Source organism: Salminus brasiliensis, chromosome 21, assembly GCF_030463535.1.
Source record: "Salminus brasiliensis chromosome 21, fSalBra1.hap2, whole genome shotgun sequence".
Taxonomy (NCBI): Eukaryota; Metazoa; Chordata; class Actinopteri; order Characiformes; family Bryconidae; genus Salminus; species Salminus brasiliensis.
In genome coordinates, this window is record NC_132898.1 from 33,715,661 (window position 1) to 33,739,555 (window position 23,895).

At 44.4% G+C, this 23,895-nt stretch overlaps 1 protein-coding gene across 2 annotated transcripts; it reads left to right on the plus strand.

Annotated features, from left to right (window-relative positions):
* The first annotated feature begins 971 nt into the window (after positions 1-971).
* Positions 972-23,753, plus strand: inavab (innate immunity activator b). Of its 2 annotated transcripts, none has more exons than XM_072665895.1 (10): positions 972-1,294; positions 12,055-12,162; positions 14,385-14,518; positions 15,361-15,483; positions 16,209-16,437; positions 16,850-16,903; positions 16,996-17,296; positions 18,908-19,063; positions 19,171-19,909; positions 23,355-23,753. In XM_072665895.1, the coding sequence occupies exons 2-10, from the start codon at positions 12,108-12,110 to the stop codon at positions 23,445-23,447; spliced, it is 1,884 nt and encodes a 627-aa protein (XP_072521996.1). In that variant the 5' UTR covers positions 972-1,294; positions 12,055-12,107; the 3' UTR covers positions 23,448-23,753. The 2 variants fall into 2 exon arrangements, with proteins under 2 accessions (XP_072521996.1, XP_072521995.1); XM_072665894.1 differs by lacking the exon at positions 972-1,294 and adding an exon at positions 9,484-9,635.
* The last annotated feature ends 142 nt before the right edge of the window (positions 23,754-23,895 follow it).

Consider the following 23,895-nt stretch of genomic DNA (forward strand, 5'->3'; position numbering starts at 1 on the left):
ACTATTCCCAACACAACCGCTGTCTGTCTCATAACGACTAATACAGCATGCCACTATCAGGACAGTGAACAGAACAGAAACAGCACAAATGACAGAACTACTGAGAATTATCACACAGTACAGCAGGGAGAGATGCAGTTTAATGATTTACAGCTCTTACAGGGTTTACCGGACTTTATGGCCTTTGAGTTTTAAGATAACGATGCAAAAGCATTCTAAAGATAATACATGAATTTTAAATAAGATTACACTGTATTTTTTCAGTGAAGTCATTATTAAATGTTTTACCAAAAAAAATATATTAAATATTCAGTGATAAAAAAGAACTGTTATTTAAGCCATTCCTGAACATCTGGCTGTATGATCCTTCCCAAAAACAGATGTGTTCAATTTCACTGCCTGATTTACACAAGTTACACAAGTTAAGTCATAAATTTTGGAGAAAATATATATAATTATTTAAATAAATGTGTGTGTGTGTGTGTTTTTTATACCTGAGAATAGCTTTTATAGCATACTGCACACTTACACGTGTAACAGCAGCAGACTGGGCCTGAAGGCGAGGCCTGCACCCGTGTATCTCTTATCTGAGTCATTAGAGTTTCTGCTCATTAATAAAAGCTCCTGGTCTGCTGTGATTGATGGATTCCTTTCCTGCAGATCTGTTGAACAGGCTCCTGGGTCCTTAATGAAGCCTTTCTCATGTTAATCTCCTTCCTCTTCAAGGTGGGGGGGCACCTCTCCTGCCCTGTCCTCCACAGCTCGCAGGTTTGGGCTCTGGGGCCTCTGACCGGTTCACACCGCTGTTTTTGTGGCTTGTGAAAACAGGAGGTGTTAACTGTTCCCCAGCTGAGTGAGAGGGTTCAGAACTGCTGCACATTCATATGAAAGGTCTCGGGCAGGCCGGGGGGGGGGGCGGGGGGGGGCTGAGGCGGTGTGGGGGAGAAAGTTTCAGAGAGGACTGAGGAGTGTACCATGTAGGATGAAGAGGGGGGGGGTGTCGAAGAAAAGGGTTTTAACCTCATATTCGCTTTTAATGGTGTCATTATACTGCATAGACTCTGTAATATCGTCCTCGTCAGGGTCGAGGATCCAGCAGTGCGCAGAAGGAGAAGGCAGCGGGCAGCAGGCCGCTCTCCCCCCGGCAGGGCCGTTGGTGCGCTCCGCTCCTCAGTCCTGCTTACGAGCATCAGGAATGCGCGGCTCGGAAAACGTGGAGGAAACAGCACGAGCTGGAGATCCTGAAACTGCCCGCAGCTTTACAGTCCTGGACTCGGGTTTGGAGGGCAGAGGGGTAAGTTCAGCATTTCCCAGATTTTCGAGCCGCTGGAATGAAGGAGAAAGTCCAGGTTACAGCTGAACTTTTAGTGAAATGTGAGCGGACAGCCGGGAGCAGTGATACAGCCTGCCTGTGATTTACTCAGGGGTACAGGACAGACCCTGGCCGGAGGGTTTACTGACTGTGATTAGCTGAGGTCCTCTCCTGTCTGGAGGTGTTAGTCTCCATTCAGTGGAGCTGAGTCTCAGTCCTCCTCTCTCACTGCTTTAACTACAGCTAGTGGGGTTTATATGGGGGGAGTAAAAGGGTGTAGAATAAATAGTAGCTCAGCTGTCTGTACACCCGGCCTTCATCCATTCAGAACATTCCCATAATGCCTGTTTAGGGACTAAAGATTTAACACGTTTTGTTCAATATTAGATAAGTAGATAGTAACATTTACAACAACCACGGATACTTATCTCAGTCTCTATGTGATTTCAGACACTGTCAAAACTAGGGCTGCATCCAAAACACCATACTACTATACTACCACACTACTATACTACCACACTACTATACTACTATACTACCACACTACTATACTACCACACTACTATACTACCACACTACTATACTACCATACTACTACACTACTATACTACCACACTACTATACTACCACACTACTATACTACCACACTACTATACTACCATACTACTATACTACCACACTACTATACTACCACACTACTATACTACCATACTACTATACTACCACACTACTATACTACTACACTACTATACTACCACACTACTATACTACCACACTACTATACTACCACACTACTATACTACTATACTACCACACTACTATACTACCATACTACTATACTACACTATTATCCTACTATACTACCATAATACTGTACTACCATACAATTATAGTACCATACTATTATCATACTATCATACTAAAAAGACTGGGGGATTTAGCAGTGCTTTCTTCAGTATAATGTATAGACCGTATAGTAGTGTGTGGTTCTGGGAGCAGTATAGGCTGCTGTGTTCGTCCTATTACAGAAAAGCCCCTTTCACACGTTCACTTTTACCTGTGAATTGACTGGTAATTAAACTGGACGGGCGTAAGTGTAAACGCAAGCCGGATTCAAAATCCCAGTAAAGGAGATGCAGGACCTAGTACAGTACCAGGAGGCCCCATGTCCAGACAGAAGCCAATCGTTCAGGAAATACAGTGACGTCTCGATTACAACCAGCAAACTGGGAATTTTTCCGCTTTGCTTTTGTTCTTTAAATTTGACAGTTTTTCAGTTTAGTTTAGTTTCTGAAGTGGAAAAACTCCCCTCCAGTGTTTCTGTACATGAGTCTAGAGACGCGGCGGATAGACTACCCTGCTTGTTCCTGTGGCCACTTCTACAGGAACCCTTCATACCTGGCAGAGCTAATTGTTTCTGTAACGCTTTTGTTTTTGAGCTTTCAGCTTTCGCAAGTGAAAAAGTTGTGAAAGAGTACGTTCACAGTTTAGAAATGAAGGAACTCTTGGCTGGACAGGTTGTGGCCCCTATCTACTGGGACTGTCATGGCATGTATGAACGTGTGTATCCTGGTAAAATACTGTTTGAGGGCTGTTTGTGGGAATGACGCCAGGGTTTATGCTATGCACTCACTCCTTTTCATACTGGAAGGGGCTTTTTGTTTAGTAATTCTGGGGGAGACTAAAATCCCTATAATTAGAGCTTTTCTGTAGAATTATGGTATAACATCATTCAACATAATATCAAACCTTGACCTTAGAATTAAGCCAGAGCTAAAATACATATAGACCACTTTACAGTAAACCTTACTCCAGGGAAGCTCATTATTGTCCTAATGATGAATTCAGCACTGCAGTTTACACTGAAGACTGTCTGGATCTCAGTTAGAAATGTTCCCATACACCTCACACACCCCATACACACACAGTATAGCAGTGCAGTGTAATTCTTTAGAAACTTGTGAGTCTGAATGACTCTGTGTGTGTGTGTGTGTGTGTGTGTGTGTGTGTGTGTGTGTGTGTGTGTGTGCGATGAGAGGGAGATTTGAGTGGGCAGGCATCAAATAGAAGTGTGCAGACAAGTGAATGTGAATGGCTCAGGAATTCAGAGCTTTGTTGGGTCATAGTCAGGGTCGTGCCAGAGAGGAGCCAAACAGCATGTGTGTATTGTGTGCTGCTGACAGCCTGGCTGAAGACTCTCATTATCACCTCTGGATGTAGCCGAGCACAATGATGGGCACTGCCGTGATATTTCAATCTCACCCACTGCTTCTCTGCCACGCTCCTGTCCAATCATATTCCCCTCTGGTAAAACACTGTCACTTTTTTGTGTTTATCTGCTTTTTTGACGTTGTAAGCTCGTATGTGTGAGCACTCTGAGCACAAATCTCTCATTTAATAATAATAATAATAATAATAATAGCTTTATGTATACAGTACTTTTCATATACAAAATACAGATCAAAGTGCTTCACAACAGTAAAACATCAAAGAGGTAAAAAAAAGAACATAACTGAATCTTATTAATCTTATTATTATGGTGAACTGTGTGACATTACCAGTCTTTATTACATTGCATGGAGTTTGATCATTGTTACTCTCACCTGTTTTTTCAGCTGGGCAATATGAGGATATTTTATCGTATCATGATAAATTTAGTTATGGTGATAACAGTAAGCATATGGAGGAGACTGTAAGTGCTAATAAACACTGATCAGCTGCAGGTTTCATTACTAACAGTGTGATTAGACTGGGTTCATTAGATGAAGAGCAGCAGATGTTGAGTATGAATCACTGTGTTCAGTACGGGAGAGTAGCAGTAGTAGTAGTAGTAGTTTATAAGAATCTGTCATCACTGTATTGAGTATGTGATTACATGTATTGTGATAAATATTGTGTATCGCAAAAAAAGTTTTTAAATATTGTGATCTAGTATTTTTACCATATCGCCCAGCCCTAGTTCTGGTTTCATGTCTGAGTGGACTCAACAGTAGTCTTTAAAAACTCTCCACTCCCGGCCTTTACTTGTTTGGAGGCAGTTGTAAGGATCCGCTCACAGCTGTAATGGCTTAACACAGCCGTATGTGTTATACCGTCCGGTGTTCTCTGCAGTGGTGTAAAGACTAAACAGGAACAGGTATAAAAATGACAGTAATCATCTACTGCTTCGAAAGGAACATTGGACTTCCCCATAGGGTAAAAAATAATGTCCTCATTTTGATGAATGGATGACAAAACACGTGGCCTCATTGTGTTTGGTTTGGTTGGTGTAGATCACTCTTGTGTTAGGGATATCGGTTTCTGCCTCCGGTGGTGCTTCTTAATTACATGTATATAGTTGTAGTTTTATCACATATCTTGAATGCCTCCGCACCCACAGGCTGTTTTTATACTCCCCCTGGAGCCAGCGATCCCCCAAACTGAAACATGTGCCGCTGTGGGGGAGTAAGTAGAAGGCAGCTGGCACTTTGGGTTTGTTTCATGTGTTCTTCTGAGCTTCACTGGTGCACCATGGGTCGGGATTGGGGCCTTTAAATCTCACAGTGATCGTGAATATGGAGACGGGAGAACATTCTGGCAGCTCGAAGGGATGCGTTCAGGGCTACAGCGGGGATGGTGGTGTGGAAGCCGTTGGAGACAGTACTGTCCACATCAGACGGTCTCAGTGGCGACATAAAAGATAACATAAAAGTCCCAAAGCAGGCCTGTGGATTGAGGCCATAGAGAAAACACTTTTGGCTGCTAAAAAAGAGAAGTGTGAAAACACACTCGACCCACCGTTTGATTTATTTCCTGACACTGAATTCAATATCAGATAGATGTTCTCACATAATCAACATGAAGAACCATGTTTGTGATAGAGCTGTGTTTGAATGTGAAGAACATAATTTGACAAAAAAACTCAATCAAGTCAAGTGATGATTTAAATCTTCATACATCTCTATAACAAACAGGGTTTCCTACGGAACCCAACATGGTTCTTATTTGGCAGCACTCAAAGAGAACCTTTTGAAGCATCTTTATTTTTAGGAGTTTACTACATCCTGTAACAAAATATTTTATTGTTAGTTGAAATACAATTTCAATTTGAAATATAGTCACGTCACCCACTAAAGATACAATAGCAACCGCCTAACAGCACCATACAACCCCTGAAATACAATATCAGCACCAAAACAACCTCCTAAGACACCATAGAAACTGCCTAGCCACCTGCAATACTGTAGTAATAACCTAGCAACCACCTCTCTCTCTCTCTCTCTCTCTGTCTCTCTCTCTCTGATTTAAATCTGATTCATGTAGAAAAGATGCTTTTGCTCTTATTGTGGCGTTTTTGGGTCTAATCCTGAAACCTAAAATTGAATTTTAATAATGTTAAAAATATGTGAAACTAAGCCAAAAAGGAAAGACATAAACACTGTAATAACAGCTGTAATAACAACCCTGCGTTAAAGCTGAAGGAGTGGTGCAGTGTAGCAGCATTGCACAACATGATGTTGAGGAATGTGGTTTTAGACAGTACCAATCAAAACAACGGAAGACAAGAGTGACTTTAACCCGTCAGCCGTGTCCCCGTCCGCTTTCAGACAGCAACCTGAACGCATGTGCACTGTACACAGCTTAGTCCCGTCTTTGATTAGTTACTGAGTCCAGGTTTTATTATTATTTTGACTGTCTTGTGTCAGAGTTATGACAGTGTTATTAATGCATGTGACTGTACAGTAATTTACAGTTATTCCTAAGTAAATCCATACATTTCCAGAAGCTCCTAATCATGTTCTCACATTCATCCAGCCTGTGTGCCTTTGTGTACTGAGCTCTGAGTGGACTGCCAGTGAAAGGCAGCCACAGATGACTGCCAGCCTCAGTGCGCTTGAGCTCCCAGGCTGAATGGACAGGATGGTACAGATCCCCTGAATTACACGGCCTTGCCGGCCCCCGTGTGCACTAAGCTCACACGCTCTGCAGCACCAGGAAGAGATGCGATAACAGATCTGCAGGTTTCTATAGAATGTGTGGCTGAAGGGTGGCTAGACGGCCCTTAAAATCATCGAACTGTAATCCTATGGAAATCCTATGGACGTTAGCAGAAAGCAGACAGTGCAGATGTCTGTTCAGTAACTCCGTGGTATTTACCTTCAGAGAGATTTGCTTTTGCCATGTTGCAGATTTCCAGTATAGATTCTGGCATCGCGCTGTAATACTTGGTAAAAGGGGCTTTTAGGAGTGCCACCAAAAATGAAACAGTAAAGGAATCATTTGATAATCAGATTTGTGCAGTTTTCCCCAAATTATATCGATCACCCAAAACAATGTTGCTAACAAACAGAAGAAGACCATAGTAACCCATTTCCAAAAACACACACCCTCAACCCGCTGAAACCTCAGTCAGGTCTTTATTAAGATCACAAGAACCTGCTAATGTGGTTTAGGGCACAGCATGACTGTAAAGTATGGAAATGAACAGAACCTCACCATGCAGCCAACCTCCGACTCCATTTTTTAGTGGAACTGCACCAACCTATACCCCTCTGACACGTCTGAGTGACCTTAACGAAGCACTGGATGTAGTGGATCATAGGCATGTATTTACAGACTGGGGTACTACTGAGTGTTGTTTGTCAGCAGTTTTAGCCTCAATACTAAACTGAAGCAACATTTGGACACCGAACTCGTCTTGGCTGGTCAATTACATCAGAGAAATGCTGTCCGCTTGTTAAACCACTTCTGATAATGCCTTTTTAGACCTACACGTTTTACTCCAGTGGATTCAGACTCTGGGTCACTTTTACTCCTGGTGCGATTGGTTTGGGCAGGTGTAAATACAGTAATCTCACACGAGAGGAGGAGAGGTGGTCTCAGTCCGGTCCCAACGTCTGGTCTTCGTTTGTGGTGAAGCTGTGACCTGACCTCAGTCCGACCCAGCTATCAGGTGTTCTCACAGGCTCCTGTGGCCAGGTGTTAGCCTGGTCTACTGCCCAAATCACTACAGCTCTGAAGAGATGAATCTCTGCTGCTGCTCCAAGTTAAACTGCACAGAAATCTGCACCGGTCCAGAACACAGGACCCTCTTCCTGTATTTACTTTCTTGCCCATGTGTGTCTATGAGCCAAACCAGCAGTGTGTAATTACAGCTTTGCAGAATCCATAACACACAAAATATCAAAAACAACAGAATCGGATTTTTAAAAAGCTGAAAATATAGGTATCATAACCTCAATAATGTATGTGGTCTCAATCCTGTCCCTAGCTTTCCTCTAGGAAATAGGAAGAAGTGGTGTAGGCCCACACAAACATTACCTCTGAGTCTGAGGCAGTGCCTTGTTTATTTTGGTCTGGAGCACATTATGGACGTGTAGGCTATGAAAGTCTCGAGCACATTTTAAACATGGCCAAGCTGTGGTTAAAATAGTTTGTCTAGATCTAAAATAGTGGACACAGGTCCATTGTATCCTTGTGCTGGAAACTCCCTTGGGTATTTGTGGTGACCTGCACGACATGATCCGCTCAATTCAATTACTTCCTACAGAAGAGTCTTGTGGCCACATTTGTTGAGCTCAGTGTTTGTGGAACCTTTACCACGTTTGCAAAAATGGCAAACAGTTATTTCCAGAAAATTGACGTGAACCACCCTGGAAGAAAGTGAATGTAATCCCATGTGGGTCGGCTCTCTGTCTTCCTTTCCCAACGCTGCATTTATTACATGGTTGAGAGACTCGAGGAATTCTTCCCACCAGCGTTTGCCCTTCGCCATGTCCCACCCCGTCCAAACAGACGTTAAGATCGGATGTAACTGTGTCTCAGTCGGCCGGTTATCAGCCTCTAACCTCTTTTCTTTTGTACATTAGTCGTCTGTCGTTCTTTTTCTCTAAAATTTCTCTGACCCTAGTCGGCGTCTCCAGATGGTTAGTATGCATCAGCCCGTGTCATTGGGAATGTCTATATGTGGAGACTATTGGGGAAACCCGATATTGGCTGCAGGCCTGCTGCTTGGCATTCTGTGAGGTGATGGGACCATGGCTGTTCATATAAACTGACATTCTTGGAGAGCCGGCGCGAGTGTAAAGATCCTGTATGAATGTGAGGGATGTATGGGAGCAGCAGACACTGTGTCTCCCGGCGCATTCTGGAGGTCTGGTCGTCTGACACTAAGGGGTCAGTTGATTCTGTCCTGTTTAGGAGGAGTGAGTGTCAGCTGGGCTCATGTTGTTGAACACAATGCTAGAGACTCTGGTTATTAGTGAAGACGTGTCCTGAAGTCATCAGATCTGAAAAGGGGTTTATAAGGCAGTTCAGGGTTTGCAGTGTTTGTATCGTACAGAGTCGTGACTGTAATGTCCCGTAGTGAAATAAAGTGTGTAATTCTCTGGGCATATCTGACATACTGATGTAAATCACAGCAGGTTTCACTGTTCATTCTGGATTAGTCTTATTTTACTGTTTGATGGGCGAGAAGGGGCACAGCTAAACACAGCTAGCTTACACCCCTACAGCTGGGCTAACAGTCCTGTCTAATGCCTAATGAAGCCAGAACATTAAAACCATTAAAAGCCTGATATTGGCGAAACGAGATAAACTCTTCAGCTCACTTGTCAGAAACCTAAAACAGAAAATGTATAAAGGTTGATTTCTTTGTGAAGTTGTGGAGACTGAACTTTAGCCTGAGAGAGCTGCACCGCTGTTTCAGTCCCTCAGAGATTCTTCTGTATTCTAACTGTATTACTGTGAATTCTCTAACTTACAGCCACACCTCACTGATTATAAACACGTGTAATAAACGAGTGAATCTGTTATTGAATCAGGCTGAAATTTACCTCCTATTAGTTTGTGCCCCCTTTTCCCCTTTACTAGCATTAGCATTGATGCTAACGCTAACATTAAAGCTAGCTAACATTGTGGATCTTACGCGTGTTTAAAGAGCGGAGCTGAAACTATACAAACCCCAAACCCGCACCTCCACTTCCGCCCAGCTCTGCGCCTCGGACCGACGCCTGCGCGCACTGCTCGGGCAGGTAGGAGCGCGCACGCCCCTCCCTAACGGAGAGAGTGACTGCGGCTCAGCCAGAGAGAGAGAGAGAGAGAGGGAGAGAGAGAGAGAGAGAGAGAGAGAGAGAGAGAGGGAGGAGGAGAGTGTGAGACAGTGCGTGAGAGTAAGAGTGTGTGAGAGAGAGTAAGTGTGAGAGTAAGAGAGTGTGAGAGTGAGTGAGTGAGAGAGAGAGAGTGTGAGAGAAAGAGAGAGAGAGCTACTTTCAGTAAGGTCAGCTGAAGTGGACTCAGCGAGCAGTGTTCTCTTCCTCTGCCTTTAAAACTGCACTGTTACCATGTGAGTATCCTTTTTTTCCTCCATCGCGGTTCTGACTGTGGTTCTGACTGTGGTTCTGACTGGGGTTCTGACTGTAGCTGGGTTTCAGGGTTAGAGTTAAGCATGTGGTTTTGGTCTGTTTCTGCATTAAATGAATGAGGTGTTTATACCTGTATCATATGTCTGAATCATGCTGAGTGGTGTTGAGGATGGTGGGACGGTTGTGGATGGTGGGGCTGCTTGAATGGTTGTACGGTTGGTGAGAATACGGCTGGTTGAATAGTTGTACGGTTGGTGAGGTTGAATAATATTCTGTATTAACTGACTTTAGTGTTTATAAGAAAACTGAATTTATTCACCTTCAATTCTGAATGTAACTCATTGGATGTTTGCAGTTATTTGTTATTATTTTGTTATTATTATTATTTACTGAGACACTTTATCCACCATCATGAGATGCTTAATTTTATGTAAGTTTGAAACCAGAAATCTACTGATATGGGAATTAATGGCCAATTCCAATATCCAGTATTAGTCATGTTCATATGTGCCAATACTGATACATAAACATTTATAAAATATAGAAGTTAAAACTGGATTAGCATGTATGATCAGATATCAGTCTGTTGAAATATCGGTCACATCAAAACCAAGCCCAACACCTGTCCAGTGTCTGTATTATTTGGAGGTGTAGGTTTAATAGATGCTGATATCTCCGTTCTTCACTATGTGAAATACTGTAGTCAGATCCAGGCCTCAGTTTAGATCGATGTATGGCTGCATGTAGGCGCTCTTATCCAGAGTTTATGAGAGCAGCGATTTGTTTGTAATTATTGTAAATATTGGTCAGACTGGACTGATCAAATCTATTGAATGTGGTTTAGCTGTTAGAGGAGGATTGATCAGCTGTAAGCTTGAGAGAAGCAGTTTCACAGTAATAAACTCTGTGTTTATCCGGCTCGTGACGGATGGCTGTTATGCAGCCCTCTCACCTGTTAATCATTCTCCCAGCTGTGGATATCCCTGCTTACTCAAGACGCTGTCACTTTGACGTAGCCTGGTACAGACAGTCCCACAGACAGGAAACTGAGCAGACTCTCCCACTGGCCTGGAGCCCACTGCCTGGTAGACGTGTGTCACTTAGTGCTTAAGTGCAGTCACATATGTACAGGTCTGAACAGGGGGGCTGACGTCACACCCGAGTCACGATTGGTAGATTTAAGACTATAACTTTGTGTGAGTTAGTGACAGTAATGAGAAACTGGTCTTTTTTACTGTGTGTCATTTTCACAGTCAGAAAAGGGGAGAGTGGATTAGGGTTGAACCGATATATCAGGTGTAGTATCAGGATGTCTGATACCAAATCATCATCGTCTAAAAACCACGGGGCGTTTCCTAATCACTGATTTAGGTAAACTGCAGTGGCAATGGCCAGTTACCATTGGAAATGATTTAGACTTAATCTGACCCTGGGATCCTGGCTACAAATTACTAGTCGATTGAATTGAGCAGCTTAAATATCATACCTGTACATTTAACTGAACTGAAACTTTACAAAATTTACAAAATGACCTAAAACTGCCAGAAACTGCAGTATTGAAAAGGTCCTGAGCTGTAGATACAGTGGGGGTAACGTGGTCAGAGTTTGTGTCACGTGTTTAAACTCTGAGCTGAAACTATAGCGTCACTTTTCTGATTAAAATGAAGATACTGTGAAGTGTACTTTGGAGTGATGCCACTGGAGAACTCCTTTCACTTCCCTGAAAGTGACGTGAGACTGTAAAGAACTTTTTTAAAGTTTAAAGGTTCTCTCCAAATTAAAGGTTTGTCCTAGAACCATATGTTCAAGCTAAGAACCGTTTAGGTACCTTTCGTTTATTAGTGTGTACCCAGAACCTTTCCTCTGGAGGTCCTCAGTCCAATGTTCCCAGGATGATAAAAATTACCATTCAGAAAGGATGAGATCCGCTGAATGCTAAAGCAGAACCTCTTTCAGCATTCAACAGTCACACCACTCTGAACCTGCTCGTCTCTCTCTACTATTAACATTTCTCAAGTGCACAAAAGCCCCTCGCTTTAGAATGAGCAAATTAAAGGGGAGACTAATAGCGAGGACCCACCCCCACCACCACCACCACCACCACCACCACCACCCCTCACTTCATTAAACTCTGAGTTGAGCCCCTGCTGACAGAGCACTGCTGTAAGGCATAGTTAGGCTGAGGTTTCGAGCCCCGCTAAAGCTTTGTTTGCTTGACTTAGTCCCCTGGAATCTGCTCTGACCCCCCGTGACTCTGGGTCAGGAGACCTTGTCACGGTTGAAGGGTTAAGTGGTTCCTCAGGACTGGTTACGCTCTCTTTGGCTCAGACTGCTGAACTAGTCCTTTGTGAGTATGCATGTTTAATAAGGCGATATTAATAGATTTGTTATTTTTCCCAGGGGACTGTCGAAGGAAGTGAAGACAGTGTTTTAGCTTGAAGAACTTTACAGACATGGAGGCCAAGGAGGAGATCAGTGACACGGACAGTGGGATCATACTGCATTCAGGTAGGTGCAGCCAGCCATGCCCATTATTTTTGCACAAATAATTGTGTAATAATGAAGTTATATAATCATACAGCTGCCACACAGGTTTCAGTCAGGATTAATGCTTTTGTTGGCTTGAAGTTCCTAAAGGTGAAGCTTCAACCTGCAAAAATGTGGGCTGTGTTTCTTGTCCACATGAATCCACATGTTTTAGGTGACTGGAAAAGTTTGTAAGAAGTTCTCCAGGGTGAAGACTTTTGAGAGTCTTTTGAAAACCTGACAATGCAATGCTTAACTAAAGACTGGGTTTATTTTTCAGTGAACTGCACTCAGATTTGGATAAAACCTTCAGATCTCTGCCTGATCAGGAGTGCGTGGGGGGTGCAGTGGTGTCTCCATATCGGTGTGGAAAACTCTGATTCAGAATGTTGTGTGAGAGTTATGGAGGTCTGCTGTTTCTGAATAACACACAGGAAGAAAATCTGGGTTGTTAGTTAATGTGCTTCAGCTTCACACTGGATTTAGGTCTGTTTTGGCCGGTACGCTGCTTCTTGAGGAATTAACATTAAACTCTGTGAGGCTTTAGCACCTCCTGTTGGGCCGGTATTCTTATGCAAGTGTTTTAGGGATGTTTTTGTGTTCCCATGTGGACGGAGAGATTTTCAGTAACCCTGCTGGAGAGAAAAACCTGGGGCCTTAGAAGTGCTACTGCTAAGAAGATTACTCAGAACGTGAGAGAAACTATATGGCTGCTAAAGTAGCAAATCATGTCAACAGTGAGGAGAAAACATTTTAGAGTTTTTAATCTGTTAATGTGTTTGGAAGAGCCATTATCATTTATTACTAAATAATTCAGTGTATTTTTGGTGAGCTTTATGTACTATGCCAGTGCGTGTGGAAGGGAGGTCAGTGCTCAAAACTTGGGAAGTTCTTAAGATAAAATCATCTTGACTGTTAAGGCTGAGATTGTTTATCTCTGTTTGATTCAAGCTGTAAATTCTTTTCTTGTAAATCACAAATGACAAACACTGCACTCTTGTCCACACCCCTTGAGAAATCTGCTGCTGTATCTTACCCAGAGTGGACGCTTTGTGGAGTCCTCGCAGGAATCACTGGGAGCATTCTTCCCTGCAGATGTAATATAGATATGCTCTGTCTGTCTCTCACAATAGAACTTTATCAATCTAGCCCTAATAGGCATTTTCTGGTTGTGGTGCACCGTGGTGATCTTTGCTGCTGCGTGGTTATCATACTGGCAGCACACAGTCAAAAGCCTCATTGTGAGCTCTCACACCTCTGGATGCAGCAGGATGTCCGCACAGGCTGATTGAGTGTGTAATCTCCTCAGACATTCCTAACACTCAAATGCTTGCCTCCAGTCGTCGCCGACCCAGACGTGAACGTCTTTCTTAGTTCACTGTAATGCTGTCGGGCCACTTTCCTCTCCTGAGAGCCGCCAGCATTAGCCTTTAGTTTCGCTGATGATTATGTCACCATTGTGCAGATCTGTTTCTTTAACCCGTACATCCCACACGCGAACACATCCGCTCAAATACCACCTCGTCTGGTCGCCATGTCTGTCTGTCACTGTGGATCAAAACTGACCACACAAACAATCTGAGTTTTGAGTTTAGACACATTTCTGAATCCGTAAAGGATTGAATCTCAGATTTCTCCACCGTTTCTGATTCAGCTACTCTGTAATGCTCCACAGATTGCTTTTATTTTAGTTCTTTGATGTATAAACAGTAAGTAGACTATGTGACTAGCCTATTTACCACCCTGTTACTTTGCCTCAGAATTAACACACTGATTTTCCTTTTATGGTGGGCTTGTGAAAAAAATTATCAGCTTTGCTCTGATTGGTTGATTTATGTCCCCTCTAGCTAGCTGAAAAGATTATAGCCGGGTTAGCTTTTAGCCTAGCACTCACGTAGCCCCTCCTGCTTTCCTAGGTTTGACGTCTTCAGGCTGTGCTCTAGAGTTCTCCTCCTAATGTGTGGTTAGGCTAGCTCTGACCTGAGGCAGCGGATGTTGGATAGAGGAGATGGTAAAAGTGGGTCAGCTAGGCATTTAGCTTAGCCAACCTATTAAAAACAAAATGAGTGAACCGTTCTAGACACACCCACTTTACGAGTGGAACTCTATGAGTGGAAAGAGTGAAGGAGAACAAATCGAGATTGAAGTTTGCAGCTGCTTTTTATGTTATTTATTACTTATATTATATTATATTAACCTTGCAGGACCTGACAGTCCCACCACCCTGATGAAGGATGTGAGTACACACACTCGGGCTGTGAAGCTGAAGCGGCAGTCGCTGGAGGACCGGCTGGAGCTGTGTATTCTGGAGCTGAAGAAACTCTGTATCAGAGAGGCTGTGAGTCAACTTCCAAACAAACACACACACACACACACACACACACACACACACTCACTCACACACACTCACTCATACTTAAAAAAGAGATGCGTCACTTTGAGACCAGAACTATAAATTAGAGGGGGGCATCCTCTGAAGCATTACTGACATCCTGTTTGGAGATCTTTTGGACAGGAAAACAAGCCAGCTGTCCAGCTCAGAAGAGGATCAGTAGAGTGAATCAGGTTCTGAACTGGACCAAGGATAGGTCACAGTTTCCCCTCTGATCAAACATGAGAAATCTGCTGTCTACTTGTGTCACGTCCAGGTGTTTTCAAGACCATCACCAGTGAGCCCTGAGCCAGCTGTCACAACTGCAGTTGACGTCGTGCCGTAGCGACAGTGTTTGTGTTGTCTGGTGATACCTGTCTGAATCGGCACAGCCCTGCTGTGGCTCACCCAGGCTGATGTTGTGTGGTTTGAGTGTCTCAATTAGATAAACAGCACCACAAGCTTTACCTGTGTGTCTCAAATAGAACTGAACTCGGGAGGGACAATAAGGTTAAGATTCAGGATGAGCGAGAACAGAACCTTAAGTAACAGCGTTGCATAAGCTGCTGCGGCTGAGAAGCGAGACTTGCCTGGACTCGTAGACTGTAGTTTCATACTGGAAAATCAGGAACCCTGGCTAAAGTCTCACTTGCTGTAACTTAGTGGTTACTTTATCTCACACTGAATCCAGTTTCAGTCACAGCTCAGCTGTTGGAAATGACAAGTATCAGCAGGCCCAGCAATATCCCCTTTTTACAGCTCTTCTCATAGCCTCCATTGTTAAAACATGCATCTTGTGCTTCATGCAGGAGCTCACTGGACACTTGTCTTCAGACTACCCTCTGCTGCCTGGAGAGAAACCTCCTCAGATCCGTCGGCGTATTGGGGCTGCGTTTAAGCTGGATGAGCAGAGCATCCTGCACAGAGGAGAGGTAAAGGGCCGAACTGAACACTGAACACGTCTCATCATAACGTATGTACAAGAGACACAGTGTGGAGTGGAGCTTCACCTGCTGTCTCAGAGAAACCAGGGGCCAGGTTCTCCTAGGACCGTCCTAGTCCACTAGAACCATTGTATATTCTGAGGCTCTGTCATACCAGGCAGCATCCAGGTGTGATTGTAGTAAAGGTTAAGAACATCTCAGAGCCGCCCTCACAGGATAACACCAGGAAATATTCACCATCTCTGTAAACCCCACTGAAATATACTGGAAATCCATTAAAACCCCATAGAGCTTAAAACAGTAAGAAGAAGAGAAGGAGGAGGAGACTGTCATTAGATATTACTTTTTAAAGAGAGTAGTTAGTGAAGCCCCTTTCAGAATACAGTGATTAAATTAACGTGAAGTTTCTTTACTTTATACAATTTCAGGATCATTGTGATTTCAGAGCACTCCTTCATTCTGATTCACAATCGGGTACTATAAACAATCAGGCTTTAACATAGAATAACTGTACAATCTTGCTACTGTTTACACGAGGCCCATGAGCAGAGTCGCATCGTTTATTACATCATTCATTACGACGGTGACTTCAGTAAGCTCCAAAATCCATATATTAAAAAACTCCAGATGTGAAAATCCAGCCCCAGTTTCCTAAACATTTCATGGAAGTCCATCTGACCCTGGTGGAGGTCACTGACGCAGTTGTCTTGCAGGACTCGGAGTTGCACTCGGTGGAGGCTAAGCTGGCCCTGCAGCAGCAGATCCATGTAGCGGCCCGCAGACTGTTCCAGGAGGAGCATCTCAGCAAGGCAGTGAAGAAGAGCAGATTGCAGCAGTGCAAGCGTGAAGAACAGAAGCTCAAGGAGCTCCAAGAGTCCGTATTCCAGCTGCGCCTCGAACACGGACGCTCTTCACCCCGCCCTGGAATGATCCTGCAGAAACGTGAGTGTGTCTGACTGTTGCTGTACTGTGGAGTTTTCCATCAGATCATATTTATGTTTCTATAGGTAATAACCCATGATCTCTGAGCGCTCTCTGAGTGCTGGTGCTCTTTCCTCTTTCAGCTGGGCTGTTTTGTTCTGTTCTGCTTTTCTTAAAATGACACAATAAGCAGATTTACACAGCATTACACTGTGATCCAGAAAACGTTTAATTAAGTGTTTTTACACAGTAAAATAATACTAAACTGTTATTTCAAGATAGTCCAAAAATATATGTAATTAACAATGGTTTTTATGTTAGCTAAAACAAAACAATCATTATTATCAGTACAGAATCATCGATAGACAGTATCTTAGCTCTGCAGTAATCATTCTTAATCATTTTAGTAACTGTTATTTCCTTTATTTTCCAGTTCAAGGCTCATCAGATGACAGCTCGCTGTCGGACTCTGCAGTGCTGGATGAAGGTGAGTGTTATTTCTTTGGTTTTAGGTTGTATTAATCTAATAGTGACTTTTTGAGCACACTGACTGTATCGCCTCTCTTGTCGCTGTTGCAGAGGAGCTAACGAGTCAGTCATCCCAGGTGTCCTCTGAGCCCCCTCCTGTTGCAGACTCTCTTCCTGTTCCCTCGGGCACTTCCCATCGTCCTCTTACGCCTACTGGCCCCTCACCCCTACTTCAACTACCTGAGACCAGGCCCCGCCCGCCACCCACACTGCCCCTGGAGGCTTTACGGCCCTGTCACAGCCCCACACTGGAGCCCGAGCCAGCTCCCATCCAAAACTCCCCCTGGAAAGAGTCTAGCCTTGATCAGCCTTACCATAAACAGAAGTCTCGCTCCAGTAGCACCAAATCCAGGTATGTCGACACCTAGACCCAAACCGTAGATTGTTATAGGGAAGGTTCACCATGTTTTTAAAAATGTCTGAAATTTGCACACACAACTATTAAGTATTAACCCACCACAAAGAAACTTATTACAAGAAATAGTTACTAATATGTTCTGCGTTTCCTGAAACAAGTTGTATACACTGCATGTCCAAATGTTTGTGGACAGCTCTTCTAATGAATGCATTCAGCTACTTTAAGTTACACCCATTGCTGACACAGATGTGCAAATGCACACACACGCACAGCTTGTCTAGTCCCTGTAGAGAAGTTCAGCCAATAGAATAGGACCCTCTGGAGCACATAAACAGCATGGCTGTTGGCTCCATGCTGCCTAATGCCAGGTGTGGGCTAGAGGGGTATAAAGCTCCCCAGCATTGAGGAGCTGTGGAGCAGTGGAGGAACTGTGTTCTCTGGAATGATGGTGGAGGAGCTCCATCCAGTACTTTTGGGATGAGTTGGGGATGATGAGGTGGGGTGGTGATCATCTAATGTCCTGGCCTCACTTATGCTTTTGTGGCTGAATGCAATGAAATCCTCACAGCAGTGCTCCTCCAGAATATAGTAGAAAGTCTTCTTCTGTGGACAGTAGAGACAGTTACTCCAACAAAAGCAGGAGAAACTATTTTAATACTCTTGATTTCAGAACAAACAATGAAGAAGCAAGTGTCCCAATACATTTGGCCATATAGTGTATTTATAGTTGTGGAGTCCTGATTACTACCTTAACCACTGTAATAGTTAGTAAAATGGAAAAGCACTGTACCGCATTAAAACGCTTGTAATAAAGTTATTTACAGCTCAGCGACTGAATGATGCCCGAGGGAACCTAAATCCATGATTGGTTTCATAATCAGCGGATGTTGGTTTTGTGAAAACGCAGTACTCACACTCACAGAATGTCTACATGTCTACATTCTGCCTATTTGTTGTAAACTAATGTTCCTAATCTCAAGTAAGCCTTTGTCCTCTCCATTTACAAGGCTGATGTCACTTGACCCTCTCTCACACACACTACATTTTTGTAAAAAGTGAATGTGCACCACTGCTGTCTTAGCATACATAGCAACACAGTGCTGTGAATCCCGTATAGGTGCGAGTGGAACTGAGCCTGTGTGAATGAGCCTGTAGTTTTATCCCCATTCAATTCAAAGTCATTACGTTTCGTTTCATATAAACATTTTCATATTTGGCACCACATTCCCCCTCACTTTAACAGGCTTCACTGTGGATTTGTACATGGTATTGGTCAGTGTGGTTAGAAAAAAAGGAGGGAAAAATTACCCCAGCCTTTTCTTTAAGAAGGCAGACTCCCAGCTGCACACGGCTGCGGCATCGTTGGGATTCACCGCTGGGGAACCCCATGAATGGACTGTTTGAACTCTGAAGCATTTGAAATATGACTCTTTCAAGCAAGTTTGCCCCCAAGAGATCATTAAGACACACATAGTCATTTCTGGGGTGTGTAGGGTTACACCTCCACTTTGATTTAAAGCTCCATAAACCAAAATGTACATGCAAGTAAAAACTGTAAAAAACACAGAATTATCATAATTATGACAGTAAATCTTTTTCTTGCAGTCCTGCTGTTACCCCTACGTTGCCTCCACTGGAAGCGTGTCTGGAAGAGGCAGGCATCACACTGCAGATACCCAGTCATGCATCCCTGAGGCACATACAGTCCAGCAGTGCCCCATCCACTCCAGATATGCATCTGCGTAGAGGTTATTCCCTCAGGTCAGCAGATAAAATGACCATGTATTCCTTTCTTTTGATGTTTTCCTTCAGTGATTCATTTGAATTGATCGCAAAATTAACGGATCCAGCTTTCTGAATTTTGACAGAGTTCCCAACAGTGAGCCGCATTATGATGTGGACCGGGACAGAGGCAGATCAAGGGGACCCAGGAGGCGTCTGACGGACGTTGTTTTGCCGTCGCCGTCCCCAGACTACTCCCCTATAAGGTTGGCCGTTGGAAACCCAATGTACCACGACAGCTCCGAGGACAGTAATTCGGAGCACTCGTCGGCTCCTTCGTACATCAGCTCGCCCTGCCAGGAGCATTCGTTCGAGCTTCAGCGGCCGTCCCAATCCCATTACAGATACCATTACTCCAGCCCTGCTGATAATTACATTCCACAGTCCTACATACCCCTCAGCCACTACAAAAGCCCCTCGCCCCAGCTTTCCCCGAGCTTCTACCGAGGATATGTGGATGATGGAAGGGGCCATGACATAGACATGAATAGGATGTATATCAGGCCCCAGCCTCCACCAGCCTGCACCAATGGCCATTACGAGTACTGGTACGAGGAGGCACCCCCACACCCGCTCTGCCGGCCAATACCCCCCCACGTCAAGCTGTCCCGGGCTCCTTCGCTCAGAGAGTATCCCCACCACCCCAGCCGAGGCCTCCCTCGGCAAGTGGTTTCAGAGCAGCTCAAGTCATGGCACCAGCGGAGCCAGTTACGGCCGCCCCGGCCGCGCTCCTTGGACAGGCATCGGCAGGGTGCGGTACGCGTCAGAAACCTGCCCGGACATGAGTCTCCACTGCCCCACCAGCACGGCTTCCAGGAACAACAGGTAAGGCATCTGCTCCAGTTGCTACTCATGAGTTCCGTTCCCATTGCACAGTTGATGTAGCATCACAGCGCTTTGCTGACGTGTGATTTTGTCTGATCTGGTTGGAGACACGTTCATACGTGCTCCTAGATCAGATATGCATCGTCGTGATCACACTAAATTCTTATATCTCCATTTTTGCTGTTTCTCACTTTTCTCCATCATGTGAATCTGCTGGACCAATAGAAATACTCTGAAATCTCTTTACATTGACTTCTATTGAAAGGGATCTGAAGACACTGCTGGGTCAGAGTTTAAACATGACACAACAATGAATGAATCCATTCAGTCTTACAAAACATAATATTGCAATACTTTGATATATCAGCATTCTCTCACACCCCCGATGACTATGAAACACATGACTGTGTGGGCAGCAGGTCAGCAGCAGCTTTAACCTGATAAACTATGCATGCACAAGTTTGTTCATATGATATATATGATGTACATCGTAAACAGGACCGTGTCTGAAGCCTGCAGTGAGCTGAGGGCGTTCTGAAACTGAGGAACACAAGCTCAGCTTACTGTCATGTTTCAATCTGTTGGAGGAGAGAGGAATTTCCACAGAGAGCGAGGACAGAGACTCAGGCACTGCCCGGGCCTGTCGGCGCAGCCACAGAGGCTTCCAGAGAGACTGCGCAAGTTTATTAATGCTGTGATTTATCAGAGTGAAGTCACAGCGGGAACAAGGTGCGGTGTGCTAATGAAGAGCTCTTGTCTGGGATGAGACCAGGGAATTAAGTGTGGAAGTGCACCAGCGCTAACGCTAGTGAGCAAAGTGCTAATCTATTTCAGACAGCTATAGAAGAGCTTTAATAATGAGCTCGATGGATAGAGCTGTGAGGTCACACGTTTACTGCCTGTTTGTGAGAAAAGACGTTCAAGGTTGGTTTGTTGTTGAGCAGCGGCCGTTTACAGCGGCTGAAGTGCGTGTGAACGTAATCCTGGGTGAGCATTCCACTGCTCAAGGACAAAAGCTGGAATTGAATGAAGGAAACCGTGATAGTGGCCCTGCCCAGTGCGTCCTTTATATGTGCTGAAGTGCTCAGATAAGCTGTTTGACCAGCGTTTTACTGTATACCTCCACTCCACTGCTCTGATTGTGGATATCACCTGAAGCAACTGTTTCATGGCCGGCTTGTTCCCAGTGTTGACACTGATATGGATATTCTTCTGTGAGCTGAGGAGCTGATATAACACTGCTGGGTTTTAATGACAGGATTACACCCACAGCACCTGGAGCTGAACTTGCGGAATGGTGTTAAGTCACAAAACCTAGTTCAGATGCCAGACTGTTCATTCTCAAGCACAGTCAAGCATCCCACTATCAGTATCCAGTGGAAGCAGCGTTACCCATATAAGGATTCGATAAAGTCAGAAGAGTGAGATGAGTGTGATTTCTGTTAGGTGTCTGTTAGCCGGTGTGGTGGAGCTGTTAGAAAAGAGGTGGGAGTGTTGCTCGTGCTGGGGGAGCTACAAACGCCAATCAACAAAAAAATGGATCTTAAAATGAAACAAGCTGTTTTTATTAGACTGGAATCGACCTTCAGTCAGTTCTTATATTTAACCAAATACGACCTGCGTCTCTGCAGCTGCTGCTTTAACTGCTGGGGAACTTCTGGGGTTCTGACGCATCAGCTCGTACGAGTTTAGTAGTAGGCTCAGACCCACAGTGCAGTTCAGCCTCTCCAGCATTATTCCACCCATCTGAAAGTGAAGCAATCTCGCTCTAGTCAGAATTGGAAACTGAAGGAATGCGGTAGACATGCCCCAGCAAGATGCTCAAAATTCCCCCACAAATTAATTCAGCTTTAAAGAGAAGGAAAGAGGAAACCCGGGTTTCACAGCAGCTTCAGAACTTCAGGAGAATTTCTCAGGCGGTAACTGCAGTACCGCAGCCCGGAGCTTCACCTTAATGGAATCAGTGCTGAGTTCCTGTGTTCATCAGTCTTTGAGCCGTCTCTCTAATGGAAGAGCTCGTGGTGTTTTCAGAGTTTATTCAGGAGTCAGGATGTGGGAACGCTGACTCCCTTGACACACACAGTTGCTACATTCCAGTATCGCGTTTCAGCCATTGCTAATGATTTACATGGTCAAGTGTTTCAAAGACGGGAGCAGCTGGAATAGTTTTAAACACATTATTCCCCAAATATCAAAGTCTTCCCCTCCCACTGACCTGACTTTATTTCCCTCAGTCTCCCTTCAGAAAAGCCATGACAGCAGAAAGAGGTGCACTTACACTCAGTCTTTAAAAAAAGGGCTCAAAGGATCCTCTTTGGGTTCTCTGGCCTAGAGAACCACCTCTTTTAAAATGTGATCATCTGACAGGTTTATTAGAGATTCCTTCATGGATCCAGATCACCTTCAGAAGCTTAGAGAACCATTTGTACTACTGGCTTAGCAGGCTAATGTGCTAACGCTATGACCTGCGAGGTGGGGGGTGCAAGCCTGAATCCTGAGCCATGCCGCTTTGCCATCAGCAGCCGGAGTCAGAAAGAGCACAATTATCCGTGCTCTCTTTCTCCGTGTGGGTAGGTGGCGCTCTCTCCCCTCATCACTCAGGCTCAGGTGTCTGTTAGCCGGTGTGGTGGAGCTGTTAGAAAAGAGGTGGGAGTGTTGCTCGTGCTGGGGGAGCTACAAACGCCAATCAACAAAAAAATGGATCTTAAAATGAAACAAGCTGTTTTTATTAGACTGGAATCGACCTTCAGTCAGTTCTTATATTTAACCAAATACGACCTGCGTCTCTGCAGCTGCTGCTTTAACTGCTGGGGAACTTCTGGGGTTCTGACGCATCAGCTCGTACGAGTTTAGTAGTAGGCTCAGACCCACAGTGCAGTTCAGCCTTCAGTCTGTGCTGAATCTTCTTTAAAAGGTTCTTCACACCTCTAGTTCCCAGTACCGGGTTCTTTAGGCGAGCAGAAATGTGTGAAGGAGGAAGCTGTGAGAGTTCCTTATCTACAGTCAGCTCGTACTGTAGGTTTGAGTAGGTTCTTGAGGAAACCTGAAGTGGGTCTCTTTTGGACTCGCCTTTATCGCTTTAGCATTCTAAGTGTTCCCAAACCCTCAGACCCTCAGAGCCCCTCTAAACGGACCCTTAGACGGGCCGAGCTGGGAACAACAAGTGACCTGAGATTTCGTTTAATTGCAGCTCAGCTGTTGTAAGCAGGGCTTGATTTGAGCCACTCCTTCAGTCAACAGCACTGAGTCACTGTGTGAACCTGCTCCCTCCCTGCTGCACTGCTGATACTGGATACTGAGCTGAATCTCCAGCTCTCCCAGCGCTGATCGCAGATAAAAGCTGATTGGCCTCCGTGCAGTTCGTTCTTCTGGGGAAAGGAAACAGGGCTTATCTGGGGCAAACACATTCAGCCCATAGTTCACTCCTCCTCTTCTTCTCCTGCAGGTACCCCAGAGACGGATCATTCAGAGGACTGCTGACGGAACGCCGATCAAATGGTACGAAGAGGAAGACGCAGAGATCGTCAGTCAGGTGTAGCAGAAGCATCCATCGCTCTGGATGAACAAACACCTCGCCAAGAGTCCTATTTATGCCTAATTTATTAAACCACTAGATGGAAGTGATTTAGCCTCGGTTTCTAATCGTGATCATGTGATCTTCTTGAATAAGTAATGAGACACTACACTTTATACCTGAACTTCTGCTGTGAAAGACAATGTTGTTGTTAATAGAATAGATTTTATTATTTCTACATTTTTTACAACAAAAGAAAATCTAATTTGTTACTAAAATGAGTTTTTATGTGTCGTCTTCTGATCTGTGTTGCTAATGAAGCAAATAAACGAGAGAGATTTATCTGCTGTGTTTCTCATTTCGGTTCAGGAGGAGGACAATGACTAAAGTCCTCGCAGCTCACCACCACTCTGACCTCCTATCTCCTATCTCTCAGTCCTTTACTGTTCATCCAGGGAGGTCTGGTTTCCTC

Coding starts and splice junctions, on each gene's coding strand:
- inavab (XM_072665895.1), top strand. CDS start 12,108: ATGGAGGCCAAGGAGGAGATCAGTGACACGGACAGTGGGATCATACTG. Junction 15,484..16,208: donor GCATCCTGCACAGAGGAGAG/GTAAAGGGCCGA, acceptor GTTGTCTTGCAG/GACTCGGAGTTGCACTCGGT. Junction 16,438..16,849: donor TGGAATGATCCTGCAGAAAC/GTGAGTGTGTCT, acceptor TTTATTTTCCAG/TTCAAGGCTCATCAGATGAC.